The 15,585-nt window shown below is 43.8% G+C and overlaps 1 protein-coding gene across 1 annotated transcript in view; it reads right to left on the bottom strand.

The window, feature by feature from the left end:
* Positions 1-1,521: 1,521 nt before the first annotated feature.
* Positions 1,522-15,585, bottom strand: part of LOC311117898 (ubiquitin thioesterase ZRANB1-like) — a gene marked incomplete at its 3' end in the record, with an annotated part of 35,885 nt that continues 21,821 nt past the window's right edge. Inside the window, exons 3-5 of the mRNA XM_084192800.1 lie at positions 8,276-8,463; positions 4,045-4,198; positions 1,522-1,593 (exon numbers count right to left, since the gene is read on the bottom strand). Coding sequence (XP_084048926.1) covers positions 1,522-1,593; positions 4,045-4,198; positions 8,276-8,463 — 414 coding nt within the window. The remainder of the gene's footprint in view (positions 1,594-4,044; positions 4,199-8,275; positions 8,464-15,585) is intronic.

The raw sequence follows: 15,585 nt of genomic DNA, 5'->3' as shown, positions 1-15,585 counted from the left end.
AGGGGGGTGAGGTAACTAGCTAGCTGCTGAGAGGAGAGGGCAGTGAGGTAACTAGCTAGCTGGTGAGAGGAGAGGGGGGTGAGGTAACTAGCTAGCTGGTGAGAGGAGAGGGGGGTGAGGTAACTAGCTAGCAAGTGAGAGGAGAGGGGGGTGAGGTAACTAACTAGCTGGTGAGAGGAGAGGGGGGTGAGGTAACTAGCTAGCTGGTGAGAGGAGAGGGCAGTGAGGTAACTAACTAGCTGGTGAGAGGAGAGGGGGGTGAGGTAACTAGCTAGCTGGTGAGAGGAGAGGGGGGTGAGGTAACTAACTAGCTGGTGAGAGGAGAGGGGGGTGAGGTAACTAGCTAGCTGGTGAGAGGAGAGGGCAGTGAGGTAACTAACTAGCTGGTGAGAGGAGAGGGGAGGGGGGTGAGGTAACTAACTAGCTGGTGAGAGGAGAGGGGGGTGAGGTAACTAGCTAGCTGGTGAGAGGAGAGGGGGTGAGGTAACTAGCTAGCTGGTGAGAGGAGAGGGGGGTGAGGTAACTAGCTAGCTGGTGAGAGGAGAGGGGGGTGAGGTAACTAACTAGCTGGTGAGAGGAGAGGGGGGTGAGGTAACTAGCTAGCTGGTGAGAGGGGAGGGGGGTGAGGTAACTAGCTAACTGGTGAGAGGAGCAGATTGGGGCTCCTAAAGGAGTGCTCTTCTCTTTTTTACCTGCTCATTTGAAAGACTGACTGATGTAGAATGACCACCCACAACATTCACACCTAACATACACTGAGTGAGCAAAACATTAGGAACACCTGCTCTTTCAATGACAGACTGACCAGGTTATTGATGTCACTTGTTAAATCCACTTCAATCAGTGTAGATGAAGGGGAGGAGACAGGTTAAAGAAGGATTTTTAAGCCCGGACACAATTGAGACATGGATTGTGTATGTGTGCCATTTAGAGGGTGAATGGGCAAGAAAATATTTCTAGTGCCTTTGAACAGGGTATGGTAGTAGGTGCCAGGCGCACCGGTTTGAGTGTGTCAAGAACTGCACCGCTGCTGGGTTTTTCACGCTCAACAGTTTCCCGTGTTTATCAAGAACAGTCCACCACCCAAAGAACATCCAGCCAACTTGACAACTGTGGGAAGCATTGGAGTCAACATGGGCCAGCATCCCTGTGGAACGCTTTCGACACCTTGTAGAATCCATGATCCAATGAATTCAGGCTGTTCTGATGGGGGGGGGAAAAAAGGGGGTGCAACTCAATATTAGGAAGGCGTTCCTAATGTTTTGTCCACTCAGTGTATATATGGCACACAGTTAACTCTCATGGAGCAGATTGTGGCTCCTAAAAGGAGCTCCTCTCCATCACTTTATCTGGTCATCTGAGAGACGGACGCAAAAGGTTCACACACACACACCTCATATCTAACACATATTTGATTCTAATGGTAAATCTACAACATACAGTATGTATCCCGGCATGGGGTTGACGGAGATATTCAGAAATATCCAGGAGATATCAAGAATCCTCTTGAGATCTTTTTACCTTTCTGTACGTCTCGATCTAACACCTCGTCAAACAGCTTCTCCTGGACTGCAGTGGGCAGGTCTTCTATGTCTGCAGGAACACACACGACGAGAGATAGCGAGGAATTACGTGACTTTTTAAAACTGCAAATATATTTAAAAAATCAGCTCGATTTCAAATGCCCCCCTGTTCCCATTTGCCTAGATTGCCTGCCTAACACCACCACCACAAATCAAAACGGTCATGGTGAGAATAGCAGCAGTGAGAAAATACATGCTTGTAATGCCGCTCCATAAAATGGTCTACATTTTACCAACGGTGACTGAACAGTAAAAATGCTCTTCACACACACACCGAAAGTATTCATACCCCTTGACTTATTCCACATTTTGTTGTGTTACAGCCTGAATTCAAAATGGATGAAATAACAAATTAATCACCCATCTACACACACACACAACACCCCATAATGACAAAGTGAAAACGTGTTTTTAGACATTTTTACTAATTTACTGAAAATTAAATACTGAAATATCTCGTTTTCAAAAGTTTTCCCACCACTGAGTCAATACTTTGGTTAAGTACCTTTGGCGGCGATTACAGCTCTGAGTCGTCTTGGGTATGTCAAAATCAGCTTTGCACATCTGGATTTGGGGATTTTCTCCCGTTGTTCCTCGCAGATTTTCTCAAGCTCTGTTAAATTAGCTGGGGAGCGGCGGTGAACAGCAATCTTGAAGTCTTTCCGCAGATTTTCAATGGGATTCAAGTCTGAGCTTTGGCATTCTCGTTCCGAAGTCATTTCAGCGTTGCTTTGGCTGTATGCTTGGGGTCATTGTCCTGTTGGAACGTAAATCTTCGCCCCCCAGTCTAAAGTCATTTGCACTCTGAAGCAGGTTCTCGTCAAGGATTTGCCTGTCTTTGGCTCCATTCATCGTTTCCTCCATCCTTACCAGTCTCCCAGTCCCTGAAAAGCATCCCCATAGCATGATGCTGCCACCACCATGCTTCACGGTAGGGATGGTGTTAGACGGGTGATGAGCTGTGCCTGGTTTTCTCCAGACATAGCGCTTTGCATTCAGGCCAAAAATGTTTCAATTTATCTCATCAGACCACAGAATATTTTGCCTTATGCTCAGAGTCTTTCATGTGCCTTTTTGCAAACTCCAGGCGTGCTGTCATGTGCCTTTTTCTCAGGAGTGGCTTCCGTCTGGCCACTCTCCCATAAAGCCCAGATTGGTGAAGTGCTGTAGAGACTGTTGTCCTTCTGGCAGGTTCTACCATCTCAGCCAAGGAACTCTGTAGTTCTATCAGTGGTCATTGGGTTCTTGGTCACCTCCTTGACCAAGGTCCTTCTTGACCGGTTGCTCAGTTTGGTCGGACTCTAGGCAGAGTCTAGGCAGTTCAATATTCTTTCCATTTCCCAATGATGGAAACTTCCAAGACTCTAGAAATGGTTTTATACCCTTCCCCAGATATATGCCTCATCACAATTCTCAGGGATGTACGGACAGTTCCTTGGACTTCATGGTATAGTTTCTGCTCTGACATGCGCTGTCAACCGTGGGACCTTATATAGACAGGTGTGTTTCTTTCTAAATCATGTCCAAACAATTTAAAATTGGCCACAGTTGGACTCAAAACGAAGTGATGCAGTGACGTCAAGGACGATGAAAGGAAATCGGATGCACCCTGAGCACAATTTGGAGTGTCAGAGAAAAAGGGGTGTGAATACTTATGTAAATGAGATATTTCATTTTCAATCCTTTTGCAAACATTTCTAAAAAACATGTCTTCACTTTGTCATTATGGAGTATTGTGTGTAGACGGTTGAGAGAAAAAAAAAATATTTAATCCATTTTGAATTCAGGCTGGAACAACAAAAATGTGGAATAAATCAAAGGGGGTATGAATACTTTCTGAAAGGACAGTAGCTGCATGGTTAACTGCATACACCGACGAGAACACTGGTGGCCATTATCTGGCTCAATAGTGAATACACCGACTTGACAGAGAGCTCTCACTGTAGTGGCCTGAAGCCAAGCTCCGCCTGCACAGAAATACATTTCAAATCTTCTGCTGAACCCTGCACAATCCTTCATCTCACCCTCGCAGGCTGCTCTGAAACAGAATACCAACCAGGAACTCTACAGTGTGTGTTAGTGTGTGTTTGTGTGTGTGTGTGTGTGTGGTGTGTACAATTAAGTGCACGTCTCTAAAATCTCAATGAAGATATTATGCCGGCGGGAAAAGACTGGATGCAGTCTCTCTCTCCCTCACTACGACGATCTACTGTACCTACAAGGACAGCCTACATTATGTTTATTCATACACTTAAACATACTTCACAAATGTATTTTATATACAGAACAACTAGAAACTGGATCAAACATTTCCGTCCTTTTTGCACATTTTTATCACGATGAACAATCTCCCCTCTGACACTTGGCCTACGGCTTTGTGTTGACCGTCAATTCATCATCGCCGAGGAACGACGGAGGACAAACGGCTCGGTGTGCGGTAGAGACAGGGCAGGTGGGTCACCTGCGGGCAGTGTGAAGGTGACCAGGTCAGAGAGGAAGTAACAGTTGAAGTCTCCTTTGCGTCGGTGCAGAGAGGCAGCGATCTCCCTGCGGATCTGTTCCGTCAGCTCACCACACACCATGGCAGGGATACACTTCGCTGCCTGCTGGGACACCTGCACGGGGGGGACGGAGGGAGGGGAGGAGAGACTCATTATGACAACAAACCGGCCTGCTGGGACACCTGCACGGGGGGGACGGAGGGAGGGGAGGAGAGACTCATTATGACAAGAAACCTTTTTAATTTTCTGGCACACTGCTGCTCCTGGAATAACCTACAGAATTTTGAATTTTGACGGTTTTATCCAGTTAAAGGAATTCAAGTTGAGACTAATAGACTTGCTACAGGAGATACAGTGGGGAGAACAAGTATTTGATACACTGCCGATTTTGCAGGTTTTCCTACTTACAAAGCATGTAGAGGTCTGTCATTTTTTATCATAGGTACAATTCAACTGTGAGAGACGGAATCTATAACAAAAATCCAGAAAATCACATTGAATGATTTTTAAGTAATTAATTAGCATTTTATTGCATGACATAAGTATTTGATGCATCAGAAAAGCAGAACTTAATATTTGGTACAGAAACCTTTGTTTGCAATTACAGAGATCATACGTTTCCTGTAGGTCTTGACCAGGTTTGCACACACTGCAGCAGGGATTTTGGCCCACTCCTCCATACAGACCTTCTCCAGATCCTTCAGGTTTCGGGGCTGTCGCTGGGCAATACGGACTTTCAGCTCCCTCCAAAGATTTTCTATTGGGTTCAGGTCTGGAGACTGGCTAGGCCACTCCAGGACCTTGAGATGCTTCTTACGGAGCCACTCCTTAGTTGCCCTGGCTGTGTGTTTCGGGTCGTTGTCATGCTGGAAGACCCAGCCACGACCCATCTTCAATGCTCTTACTGAGGGAAGGAGGTTGTTGGCCAAGATCTCGCGATACATGGCCCCATCCATCCTCCCCTCAATACGGTGCAGTCGTCCTGTCCCCTTTGCAGAAAAGCATCCCCAAAGAATGATGTTTCCACCTCCATGCTTCACAGTTGGGATGGTGTTCTTGGGGTTGTACTCATCCTTCTTCTTCCTCCAAACACAGCGAGTAGAGTTTAGACCAAAAAGCTATATTTTTGTCTCATCAGACCACATGACCTTCCTCCTCTGGATCATCCAGATGGTCATTGGCAAACTTCAGACGGGCCTGGACATGCGCTGGCTTGAGCAGGGTGACCTTGCGTGCGCTGCAGGATTTTAATCCATGACGGCGTAGTGTGTTACTAATGGTTTTCTTTGAGACTGTGGTCCCAGCTCTCTTCAGGTCATTGACCAGGTCCTGCCGTGTAGTTCTGGGCTGATCCCTCACCTTCCTCATGATCATTGATGCCCCACGAGGTGAGATCTTGCATGGAGCCCCAGACCAAAGGGTGATTGACCGTCATCTTAAACTTCTTTCATTTTCTAATAATTGCGCCAACAGTTGTTGCCTTCTCACCAAGCTGCTTGCCTATTGTCTTGTAGCCCATCCCAGCCTTGTGCAAGTCTACAATTTTATCCCTGATGTCCTTACACAGCTCTCTGGTCTTGGCCATTGTGGAGAGGTTGGAGTCTGTTTGATTGAGTGTGTGGACAGGTGTCTTTTATACAGGTAACGAGTTCAAACAGGTGCAGTTAATACAGGTAATGAGTGGAGAACAGGAGGGCTTCTTAAAAGAAAAACGAATAGGTCTGTGAGAGCCGGAATTCTTACTGGTTGGTAGGTGATCAAATACTTATGTCATGCAATAAAATGCAAATTAATTACTTAAAAATCATACAATGTGATTTTCTGGATTTTTGTTCTAGATTCCGTCTCTCACAGTTGAAGTGTACCTATGATAAAAATGACAGACCTCTACATGCTTTGTAAGTAGGAAAACCTGCAAAATCGGCAGTGTATCAAATACTTGTTCTCCCCACTGTACATTTACATTTTAGTCATTTTAGCAGACGCTCTTATCCAGAGCGACTTACAGTTAGTGAATGCATACAAGTTTTTTTGTTTGTTAGTTTTTTTCTTTAACCAAAGAAAGCCTCATTGTCCAAAAATATTCCACTGCAATTAGATTCATGGTATACACTGTCCTGAACCCGAGATTAAATTCAGTCTGTACATTGTCCTCCAGCACATTAAATAGCCTATGACAGGGGTAATGTGCAGCGTACGTATTATGTTGAGTGTGTAATGACCCGTGTCTATTTTGTATACAGCAGTACTACGTCTAAGACCATTTACCCCTCGGGACATTAAAGTTAATCCTGTCATATCCTATACTTAACCAATAAGGCCCGAGGGGGTGGTGGTATCTGGCCAATGGCTAAGGGCTGTTCTTACACATGACGCAACACGTGTGATGTGAACTGGGCTCCTACAACAGGACAATGACCCAAAGCACAGCTCCAAAACTATGCAATAACTATTTAGGGAAGAAGCAGTCGGGCTGGTATTCTGTCTATAATGGAGTGGCCAGCACAGTCACCGGATCTCAACCCTATTGAGCTGTTGTGGGAGCAGCTTGACCGTATGGTACGTAAGAAGTGCCAATCAAGCCAATCCAACTTGTGCGAGGTGCTTCAGGAAGCATGGAGTGAAATCTCTTCAGATTACCTCAACAAATTGACAACTAGAATGCCAAAAGGTCTGCAAGGCTGTAATTGCTCCAAATGGAGGATTCTTTGACGAAAGCAAAGTTTGAAGGACACAATTATTATTTCAATTAAAAATCCTTATTTCTAACCTTGTCGATGACTACATTTCCTATTCATTTTGCTATATTTCCTACTCAGACTCATTTCATGTATGTTTTCATGGAAAACAAGGACATTTCTAAAGTGACCCCAAACTTTTGAACGGTAGTGTATGTCATTTTATGAAGCATGTCTTACTTTGTTTCAAAGTAGCCTAGTCAAAATACGACCATAGAAATGTTGAGGCAATTATTTAATAAACATTTACATTTACATTTTAGTCATTTAGCAGACGCTCTTATCCAGAGCGACTTACAGGAGCAATTAGGGTTAAGTGCCTTGCTCAAGGGCACAACGACAGATTTTTCACCTAGTCGAATATGCCATTGAAACCAGCATTTCTCATGTTCTATTGGTTTTCAAATCAACGTTGTTTTATGGTCCAGCAGCCAAAGGCATAATCCTAGTCCCATTAGTGACCCATGCTAGTTAACGCACCTTTAGATCTCCCCTTTCTTAACTTCGAACAGATATTTTCATCTCCGTCACGTGAAACCGCTCACGCATTGAGAACAATGTTCCCGCTAATTGCATTTTGGAACATTCGCGCATAGCCTACAGCCATGTGCGTATTGTTGAGCTTATGATTTGAAAAAATAAAAAATAAAACTTTTGCAACATTTTAAGCTAAAACGGTCTGATACGTTGCGTCAGCCTCATTGCTTTAAAAAAATATATGTGCGGTGGTTGTATGAATTTTGGATGTGGTCCCAGAACTGTCCCAGTGTCTGTTTTGAACCGTATATATTTTATGTCGTCCCAGGGACGACAGGCCACCATTAAATTTCGAGCCCTGGAGGGAATTCTTTTATAAAAAGACATAAAAAGTATTTGGTTGTAATTGTAATGTTGCAGTATTTCATAGGCTACCAAATCCTCCAGGTGTATTTTGAGACAGGCTTGATTATGCATCAGAAGCCAATAGGCAGAGTGTAGGCAACATTCTGGTGGTGATAAAGACAGGAACACATTTCCATTTGGTAAAATAGTTCCTTGCATCATTACAATGATGGAAACATGATGTTAAGAGACATTTATCTTCAACAAACTGACTTGAGCATTTGGAGTAAAAGATTCTGTCCTACTTGCAAAATAAAAATGAATGTCAAGCCTTGTTATATGGGCACTGCTGTGCATTTAAGATTTTACACCTTTTAATCTCCTGTCAGTAGCACTGTGGTGAAAACTGAAAGCGTTCCCTTCAACCCTCTTCCTGGAAAACATAAGGATGGATTTCAAGATGTCTGATTTGTGACGAACGAGTACAGTCTGATTTTTTTTGTCTCCCTGACTTGTAATCACATTACGTTTGAGCCATTAGGACAATTGGTACTGTTCTAAATAGCTAGTCGGTCCATGTGGGGAAAATGATCAGGGTCTGGTCTATTATGTATTTAAAACGTAGCTTTACCTCAGTGAGGAGGCCAGCCAGCATGTCCTGTCTTTGGAAGCGGATGGCCAGGTGGACCAGGGTCAAGCCGTCGCCGAAGGCAGAGGGACGGTTCAGGAGACGGACCTCGTCCGACGTCATCTGACGGGCGATGTCACCGCCGGAGGACTTGTAGGCCTCGACCGCAGCCACGTTCCCCTCCACCACACCTGCAGCACAGACGCGCTACATTTAGGCTACATTTGAATCATTAAGCAGACGCCTAGGCTACGTTTAGACAGGCAGCCCAATTGTGATATTTTCAGCTCTGAAAAGAGCCGATGTGATTGGTCAAAAGAAGAAGATGAGAATTGGGCTGCCTGTCTGAACGCAGCCAGAGAGAAAGTCGTTGTTGGTGATGACCGGAACAAGTCATATTACATTCAAACACAGAGAAACTGATTGTACAGCCAGGGGTAGGCTACATAAGACAACAAATAGCACTACAGTATACACATCATCATCTATGAGGGAGCAGAAGCAGGGAGGAATTAAGTCGTAGTGTTGTGTTGGGGGACGTACTGCCACTGAGACTGTCAAGACGTACTGCCACTGAGACCGTCAAGACGTACTGCCACCGAGACCGTCAAGACGTACTACCACTGAGACGTCAAGACGTACTGCCACTGAGACCGTCAAGACGTACTGCCACTGAGACCGTCAAGACGTACTACCACTGAGACCGTCAAGACGTACTGCCACTGAGACCGTCAAGACGTACTGCCACTGAGACTGTCAAGACGTACTGCCACTGAGACCGTCAAGACGTACTACCACTGAGACGTCAAGACGTACTGCCACTGAGACAGTCAAGACGTACTGCCACTGAGACTGTCAAGACGTACTACCACTGAGACGTCAAGACGTACTGCCACTGAGACAGTCAAGACGTACTGCCACTGAGACAGTCAAGACGTACTGCCACTGAGACCGTCAAGACGTACTGCCACTGAGACCGTCAAGACGTATTGCCACCGAGACCGTCAAGACGTACTACCACTGAGACAGGGGACAGTCAGGATGGTCATTGTTAACAGATATAGTGTAGGGCTGTAGAGCTGGCAGGGGACAGTCAGGTTGGTCATTGGTAACAGATATACTGTAAGGCTAGGCCTGTACTCTTGCTTTGTGTAGGCCTTTAGCCTAGATAACGTCCATCAAATGTACTTTTACGTATATCCTACCTGTGAAGCAAGTTTGTATCAACAACATTCATATCATGAATGTAGCCCCGTGTAGCTCAGTTGGTAGAGCATGGCGCTAGCAACGCCAGGGTTCATTTCCCACGGGGGGGCCAGTATGAAAAGAAAATAAATTATGCACTCACTAACTGTAAGTCGCTCTGGATAAGAGCGTCTGCTAAAATGATTAAAAATGTAAAATATCATTGCAGACAGATATAGGAGCTTTCCCATCTGAAATATTATGTCCCCAGGTGCTGCTTCTGCAACAGTATCTGAATGGATTAAAGCTGGGATCGGCTACAGAGAGATGTCCCCATACCGATAGCTGGTTATGAAATGCTAGATGTAATTGACAGGCTGTCGTGCACATTAAAAAGACCAACATCACTAATCCATCACATAGTGAATGGGCTCCATACTGTTCCTAGTCACTGCCAATGAATCCACAGCCCCAATAGGGATGTGGTCAAAAGTAGTGCACTATACAGGGAGCCATTTGTGAGGCATACTTTATCTCATTTGGGTAAGGCAGAGGGACTCAAGAGAAATACACTAAATGGGTAAGGCAGAGGGACTCAAGAGAAATACACTAAATGGGTAAGGCAGAGGGACTCAAGAGAAATACACTAAATGGGTAAGGCAGAGGGACTCAAGAGAAACACACTAAATGTCTTCTGTTGTATATGCTTCTGAAAAGGACTTGGATGAATCCTATAGATACACATGGAGAGGCGTGGCTTAATGTGACCACGCCCCCCGAGTAGGGTACCCTCAGCCCACAGATTTCCATCATCATCATCATTGCGGTGTAAAGCCTGAAAAACCACGCGGTTCGTCTAACCTGGTCCTTGGGCAGTTGATGAAACTTGATTTGGTGGTCTATTTCTCCTACTAATGTTCAAGCAAAAACGGTACGCAACAGCTTTTCGGCATCTTAGCTATAAAAGCAGGGTTAGTTAGCTAACAATAGCTAGCTGAAAAAAGTCCATTGGTATCGACTGACTGATAATCATGACGTACATTCCGTGCGACAGTCTCCGTTCATGCTAACATTTTTACGTTTAGAATCAAAAGTGTTTTTTAGGTATGACGTAGGTTGTTGATTAAGACGACGTGGAAGTATGTTAAAAAACGACCAAACCAAGCAAAATGTTTCTAGAATGATATAAAGAATAACACAGCGGTTGTCTGGTTATGAGTAGAGTAGGCAGTTGAACATGGGAGTAAAGGGAGTCTGGTTATGAGTAGAGTAGGCAGTTTAACGTGGGAGTAAAGGGAGTCTGGTTATGAGTAGAGTAGGCAGTTGAACATGGGAGTAAAGGGAGTCGGGTTATGAGTAGAGTAGGCAGTTGAACATGGGAGTAAAGGGAGTCTGGTTATGAGTAGAGGAGGCAGTTTAACATGGGAGTAAAGGGAGTCTGGTTATGAGTAGAGGAGGCAGTTTAACATGGGAGTAAAGGGAGTCTGGTTATGAGTAGAGTAGGCAGTTGAACATGGGAGTAAAGGGAGTCGGGTTATGAGTAGAGGAGGCAGTTTAACATGGGAGTAAAGGGAGTCTGGTTATGAGTAGAGTAGGCAGTTGAACATGGGAGTAAAGGGAGTCGGGTTATGAGTAGAGTAGGCAGTTTAACATGGGAGTAAAGGGAGTCTGGTTATGAGTAGAGGAGGCAGTTGAACATGGGAGTAAAGGGAGTCCACCACGTCTGTACCCTACTCGGGGGTGTGGTCACGTTAAGCCACGCCTCGCCATGTACAGTGCCTTGCAAAAGTATTCTTCCCCCTTGGCGTTTTGTCCTATTTTGTTGCATTACAACCTGTAATTTAAATGGATTCTTATTTGGATTTCATGTAATGGACATACACAAAATAGTCCAAATTGGTGAAGTGAAAAAAAATAACTTGTTTCAAAAAATTCTAAATAATTAATAACGGAAAAGTGGTGCGTGCATATGTATTCACCCCCTTTGCTATGAAGCCCCTAAATAAGATATGGTGCAACCAATTACCTTCAGAAGTCACATAATTAGTTAAATGAAGTCCACCTGTGTGCAATCTAAGTGTCACATGATCTGTCACATGATCTCAGTATATATACACACACCTGTTCTGAAAGGCCCCAGAGTCTGCAACACCACTAAACAAGGGGCACCACCAAGCAAGCGGCACCATGAAGACCAAGGAGCTCTCCAAACAGGTCAGGGACAAAGTTGTGGAGAAGTACAGATCAGGGTTGGGTTATAAAAAAAATATCAGAAACTTTGAACATCCCACGGAGCACCATTAAATCCATTATTTAAAAAATGGAAAGAATATGGCACCACAACAAACCTGCCAAGAGAGGGCCGCCCACCAAAACTCACGGACCAGGCAAGGAGGGCATTAATCAGAGAGGCAACAAAGAGACCAAAGATAACCCTGAAGGGTCTGCAAAGCTCCACAGCGGAGGCTGGAGTATCTGTCCATAGGACCACTTTAAGCCGCACACTCCACAGAGCTGGGCTTTACGGAAGAGTGGCCAGAAAAAAGCCATTGCTTAAAGAAATAAATAAGCAAACACGTTTGGTATTCGCCAAGTGGGAGATTCCCCAAACATATGGAAGAAGGTACTCTGGTCAGATGAGACTAAAATTGAGCTTTTTGGCCATCAAGGAAAACGCTTTGTCTGGCGCAAACCCAACACCTCTCATCATCCCGAGAACACCATCCCCACAGTGAGGCATGGTGGTGGCAGCATCATGCTGTGGGGATGTTTTTCCATCGGCAGGGACTGGGAAACTGGTCAAAATTGAAGGAATGATGGATGGCGCTAAATACAGGGAAATTCTTGAGGGAAACCTGTTTCAGTCTTCCAGAGATTTGAGACTGGGACAGAGGTTCACCTTCCAGCAGGACAATGATCCTAAGCATACCGCTAAAGCAACACTTGAGTGGTTTAAGGGGAAACATTTAAATGTATTGGAATGGCCTAGTCAAAGCCCAGACCTCAATCCAATTGAGAATCTGTGGTATGACTTAAAGATTGCTGTACACCAGCGGAACCCATCCAACTTGAAGGAGCTGGAGCAGTTTTGCCTTGAAGAATGGGCAGAAATCCCAGTGGCAAGATGTGCCAAGCTTATAGAGACATACCCCAAGAGACTTGCAGCTGTAATTGCTGCAAAAGGTGGCTCTACAAAGTATTGACTTTGGGGGGGTGAATCGTTATGCACGCTCAAGTTCTGTTTATTTTGTCTTATTTCTTGTTTGTTTCACAATAAAAAAATATTTTGCATCTTCAAAGTGGTAGGCATGTTGTGTAAATCAAATGATACAAACCCCCAAAATTCCAGGTTGTAAGGCAACAAAATAGGAAAAATTCCATGGGGGGTGAATACTTCCGCAAGCCAGATTTATTATCTTTCAGTATAATCAATCAATCAATCAATTTTATTTTATATAGCCCTTCGTACATCAGCTAATATCTCGAAGTGCTGTACAGAAACCCAGCCTAAAACCCCAAACAGCTAGTAATGCAGGTGTAGAAGCACGGTGGCTAGGAAAAACTCCCTAGAAAGGCCAAAACCTAGGAAGAAACCTAGAGAGGAACCAGGCTATGAGGGGTGGCCAGTCCTCTTCTGGCTGTGCCGGGTGGAGGTTATAACAGAACCATGCCAAGATGTTCAAAAATGTTCATAAGTGACAAGCATGGTCAAATAATAATCAGGAATAAATCTCAGTTGGCTTTTCATAGCCGATCATTAAGAGTTGAAAACAGCAGGTCTGGGACAGGTAGGGGTTCCATAACCGCAGGCAGAACAGTTGAAACTGGAATAGCAGCAAGGCCAGGCGGACTGGGGACAGCAAGGAGTCACCACGGCCGGTAGTCCCGACGTATGGTCCTAGGGCTCAGGTCTCTCAGTTGGCTTTTCATAGCCGATCATTAAGAGTTGAAAACAGCAGGTCTGGGACAGGTAGGGGTTTCGTAACCGCAGGCAGAACAGTTGAAACTGGAATAGCAGCAAGGCCAGGCGGACTGGGGACAGCAAGGTGTCAGCATGCCCGGTAGTCCTGACGTATGGTCCTAGGGCTCAGGTTCTCAGAGAGAAAGAGAGAACGAGAGAATTAGAGAGAGCATACTTAAATTCACACAGGACACTGGATAAGACAGGAGAAGTACTCCAGGTATAACCAACTAACCCCAGCCCCCCGACACATAAATTACTCTGATCAGACATGGTATTGAATGTATAATAAATCTATACATTCAATACCATGTCGAATCCTATTCCTGCCCTCTCTATTCAATTGAAGAACAGGCTAATAGTATTCTCAGAACACTGCATTGCATAACATTTTCCAACTTCACTCAATCCAACACACCAAAGTGTAAATGTAATGATTTGACACGGACTCATTGTTTTCAACAGGAAGACATGAACATGTAAATGTGCACTGGTGTTGGCTTAATGAAACTGAACAATATTACACAAACACTGTCTGCTTCCTTCTGCTATGGAAAACGAAATGAGATCATCTGATCAGAGTTTCCTTCAGAATAACCAGTACTTAAACTAAAACCAAATGAGATCATCTGATCTGAGTTTCCTTCATAATTTCAACAACCAGTACTGAAACTGTACATCAATGATGTGTGGGAACGGCTGTTGCCAAAGGAGACCAAGGCCTGAGATGTGAGGAAGTGTTCTCAGACTCTGCCTTCTCAGAATGGACTCATATAGATAGATTCATATTAATTTCAGGTTCTGTGTTCTAACATTGGTCAGGAAGTCAGATAATGAACTGTAAGGTGATGTCTGGTGTGTGGTAGGCCTCGTATAGCCTAATCTAATAACCCAGTCAATATCACATTCATTGGTCAACATGCATGTCCCATATGGAGGACTAAAAGTGCCACAATTAAATAAATAAATACACCATTAAATAATTACTTAAATGTGTCATTAATTAATTCAAATTAGAATTAAATACATAAATGTGTAATTAAATGTATCATTAATTAATTCAAATACCGATTCATTTTATGTAAAATACATATATAATTATTTCACTATTTACATTTACATTTCATGATCCTGCATTGCAGTGATTCATGAATTACTTAAAACTGTCAAACTGACCCATCAAAGTCAGTGGGCGGGGCTAACGCGAATCTAGTCTGATCCATTGCTTTGGTCTGAAGTAGAGTAGGCCAACCTGGATAGAGACAATGGAGGATCTCCGTGAACTTTCCAGGGAGTTGGTTAGAGACATTTTAAACTTAGCAGAGGATGTAGAAGCAGGACCTGCTGACATTATCCGGAATTGATTTGTCTTGGCTTGATGCAGAGGGTAACCAATCAGGCGTTAGGTTCCGCCTACCAACTTTTGATGGGTCAGTTTGACAGTTTTAAGTAATTCAGGAAGCACTCCAACGCAGGACCATGAAATGTAAATGTAAATAGTGAAATTATTATATATGTATTTTACATAAAATGAATCGGTATTTGAATTAATTAATGACACATTTAATAACACATTTATGTATTTAATTCTAATTTGAATTAATTAATGACACATTTAAGTAATTATTTAATGGTGTATTTATTTATTTAATTGTGGCACTTTTAGTCCTCCATAGTCCCAAGGCAATGTTATTTGTGTCTCAACAAACTCCCTAGCCAGACTTGTGACATTATTGTATCTCAACAACAAACTCCCTGGCCAGACATTATGTAGGCAATAGGTAGTGAAGTCATGATGTAGGTTAGTAGGCGTTATGACGTCATTATGCAGGTTAGTAGGTGTTATGACGTCATTATGCAAGTTAGTAGGTGTTATGACATCATTATGTAGGTTAGTAGGTGTTATGACGTCATTATGCAAGTTAGTAGGCGTTATGACGTCATTATGCAGGTTAGTAGGTGTTATGACATCATTATGTAGGTTAGTAGGTGTTATGACGTCATTATGCAAGTTAGTAGGTGTTATGACGTCATTATGCAGGTTAGTAGGTGTTATGACGTCATTATGCAGGTTAGTAGGTGTTATGACATCATTATGTAGGTTAGTAGGTGTTATGACGTCATTATGCAAGTTAGTAGGTGTTATGACGTCATTTTGCAAGTTAGT

This window comes from Coregonus lavaretus (assembly GCF_964263955.1).
Source record: "Coregonus lavaretus genome assembly, contig: HAP1_SCAFFOLD_4326, whole genome shotgun sequence".
Classification (NCBI taxonomy): domain Eukaryota; kingdom Metazoa; phylum Chordata; class Actinopteri; order Salmoniformes; family Salmonidae; genus Coregonus; species Coregonus lavaretus.
This window is presented reverse-complemented; position numbering and strand designations above follow the sequence as displayed.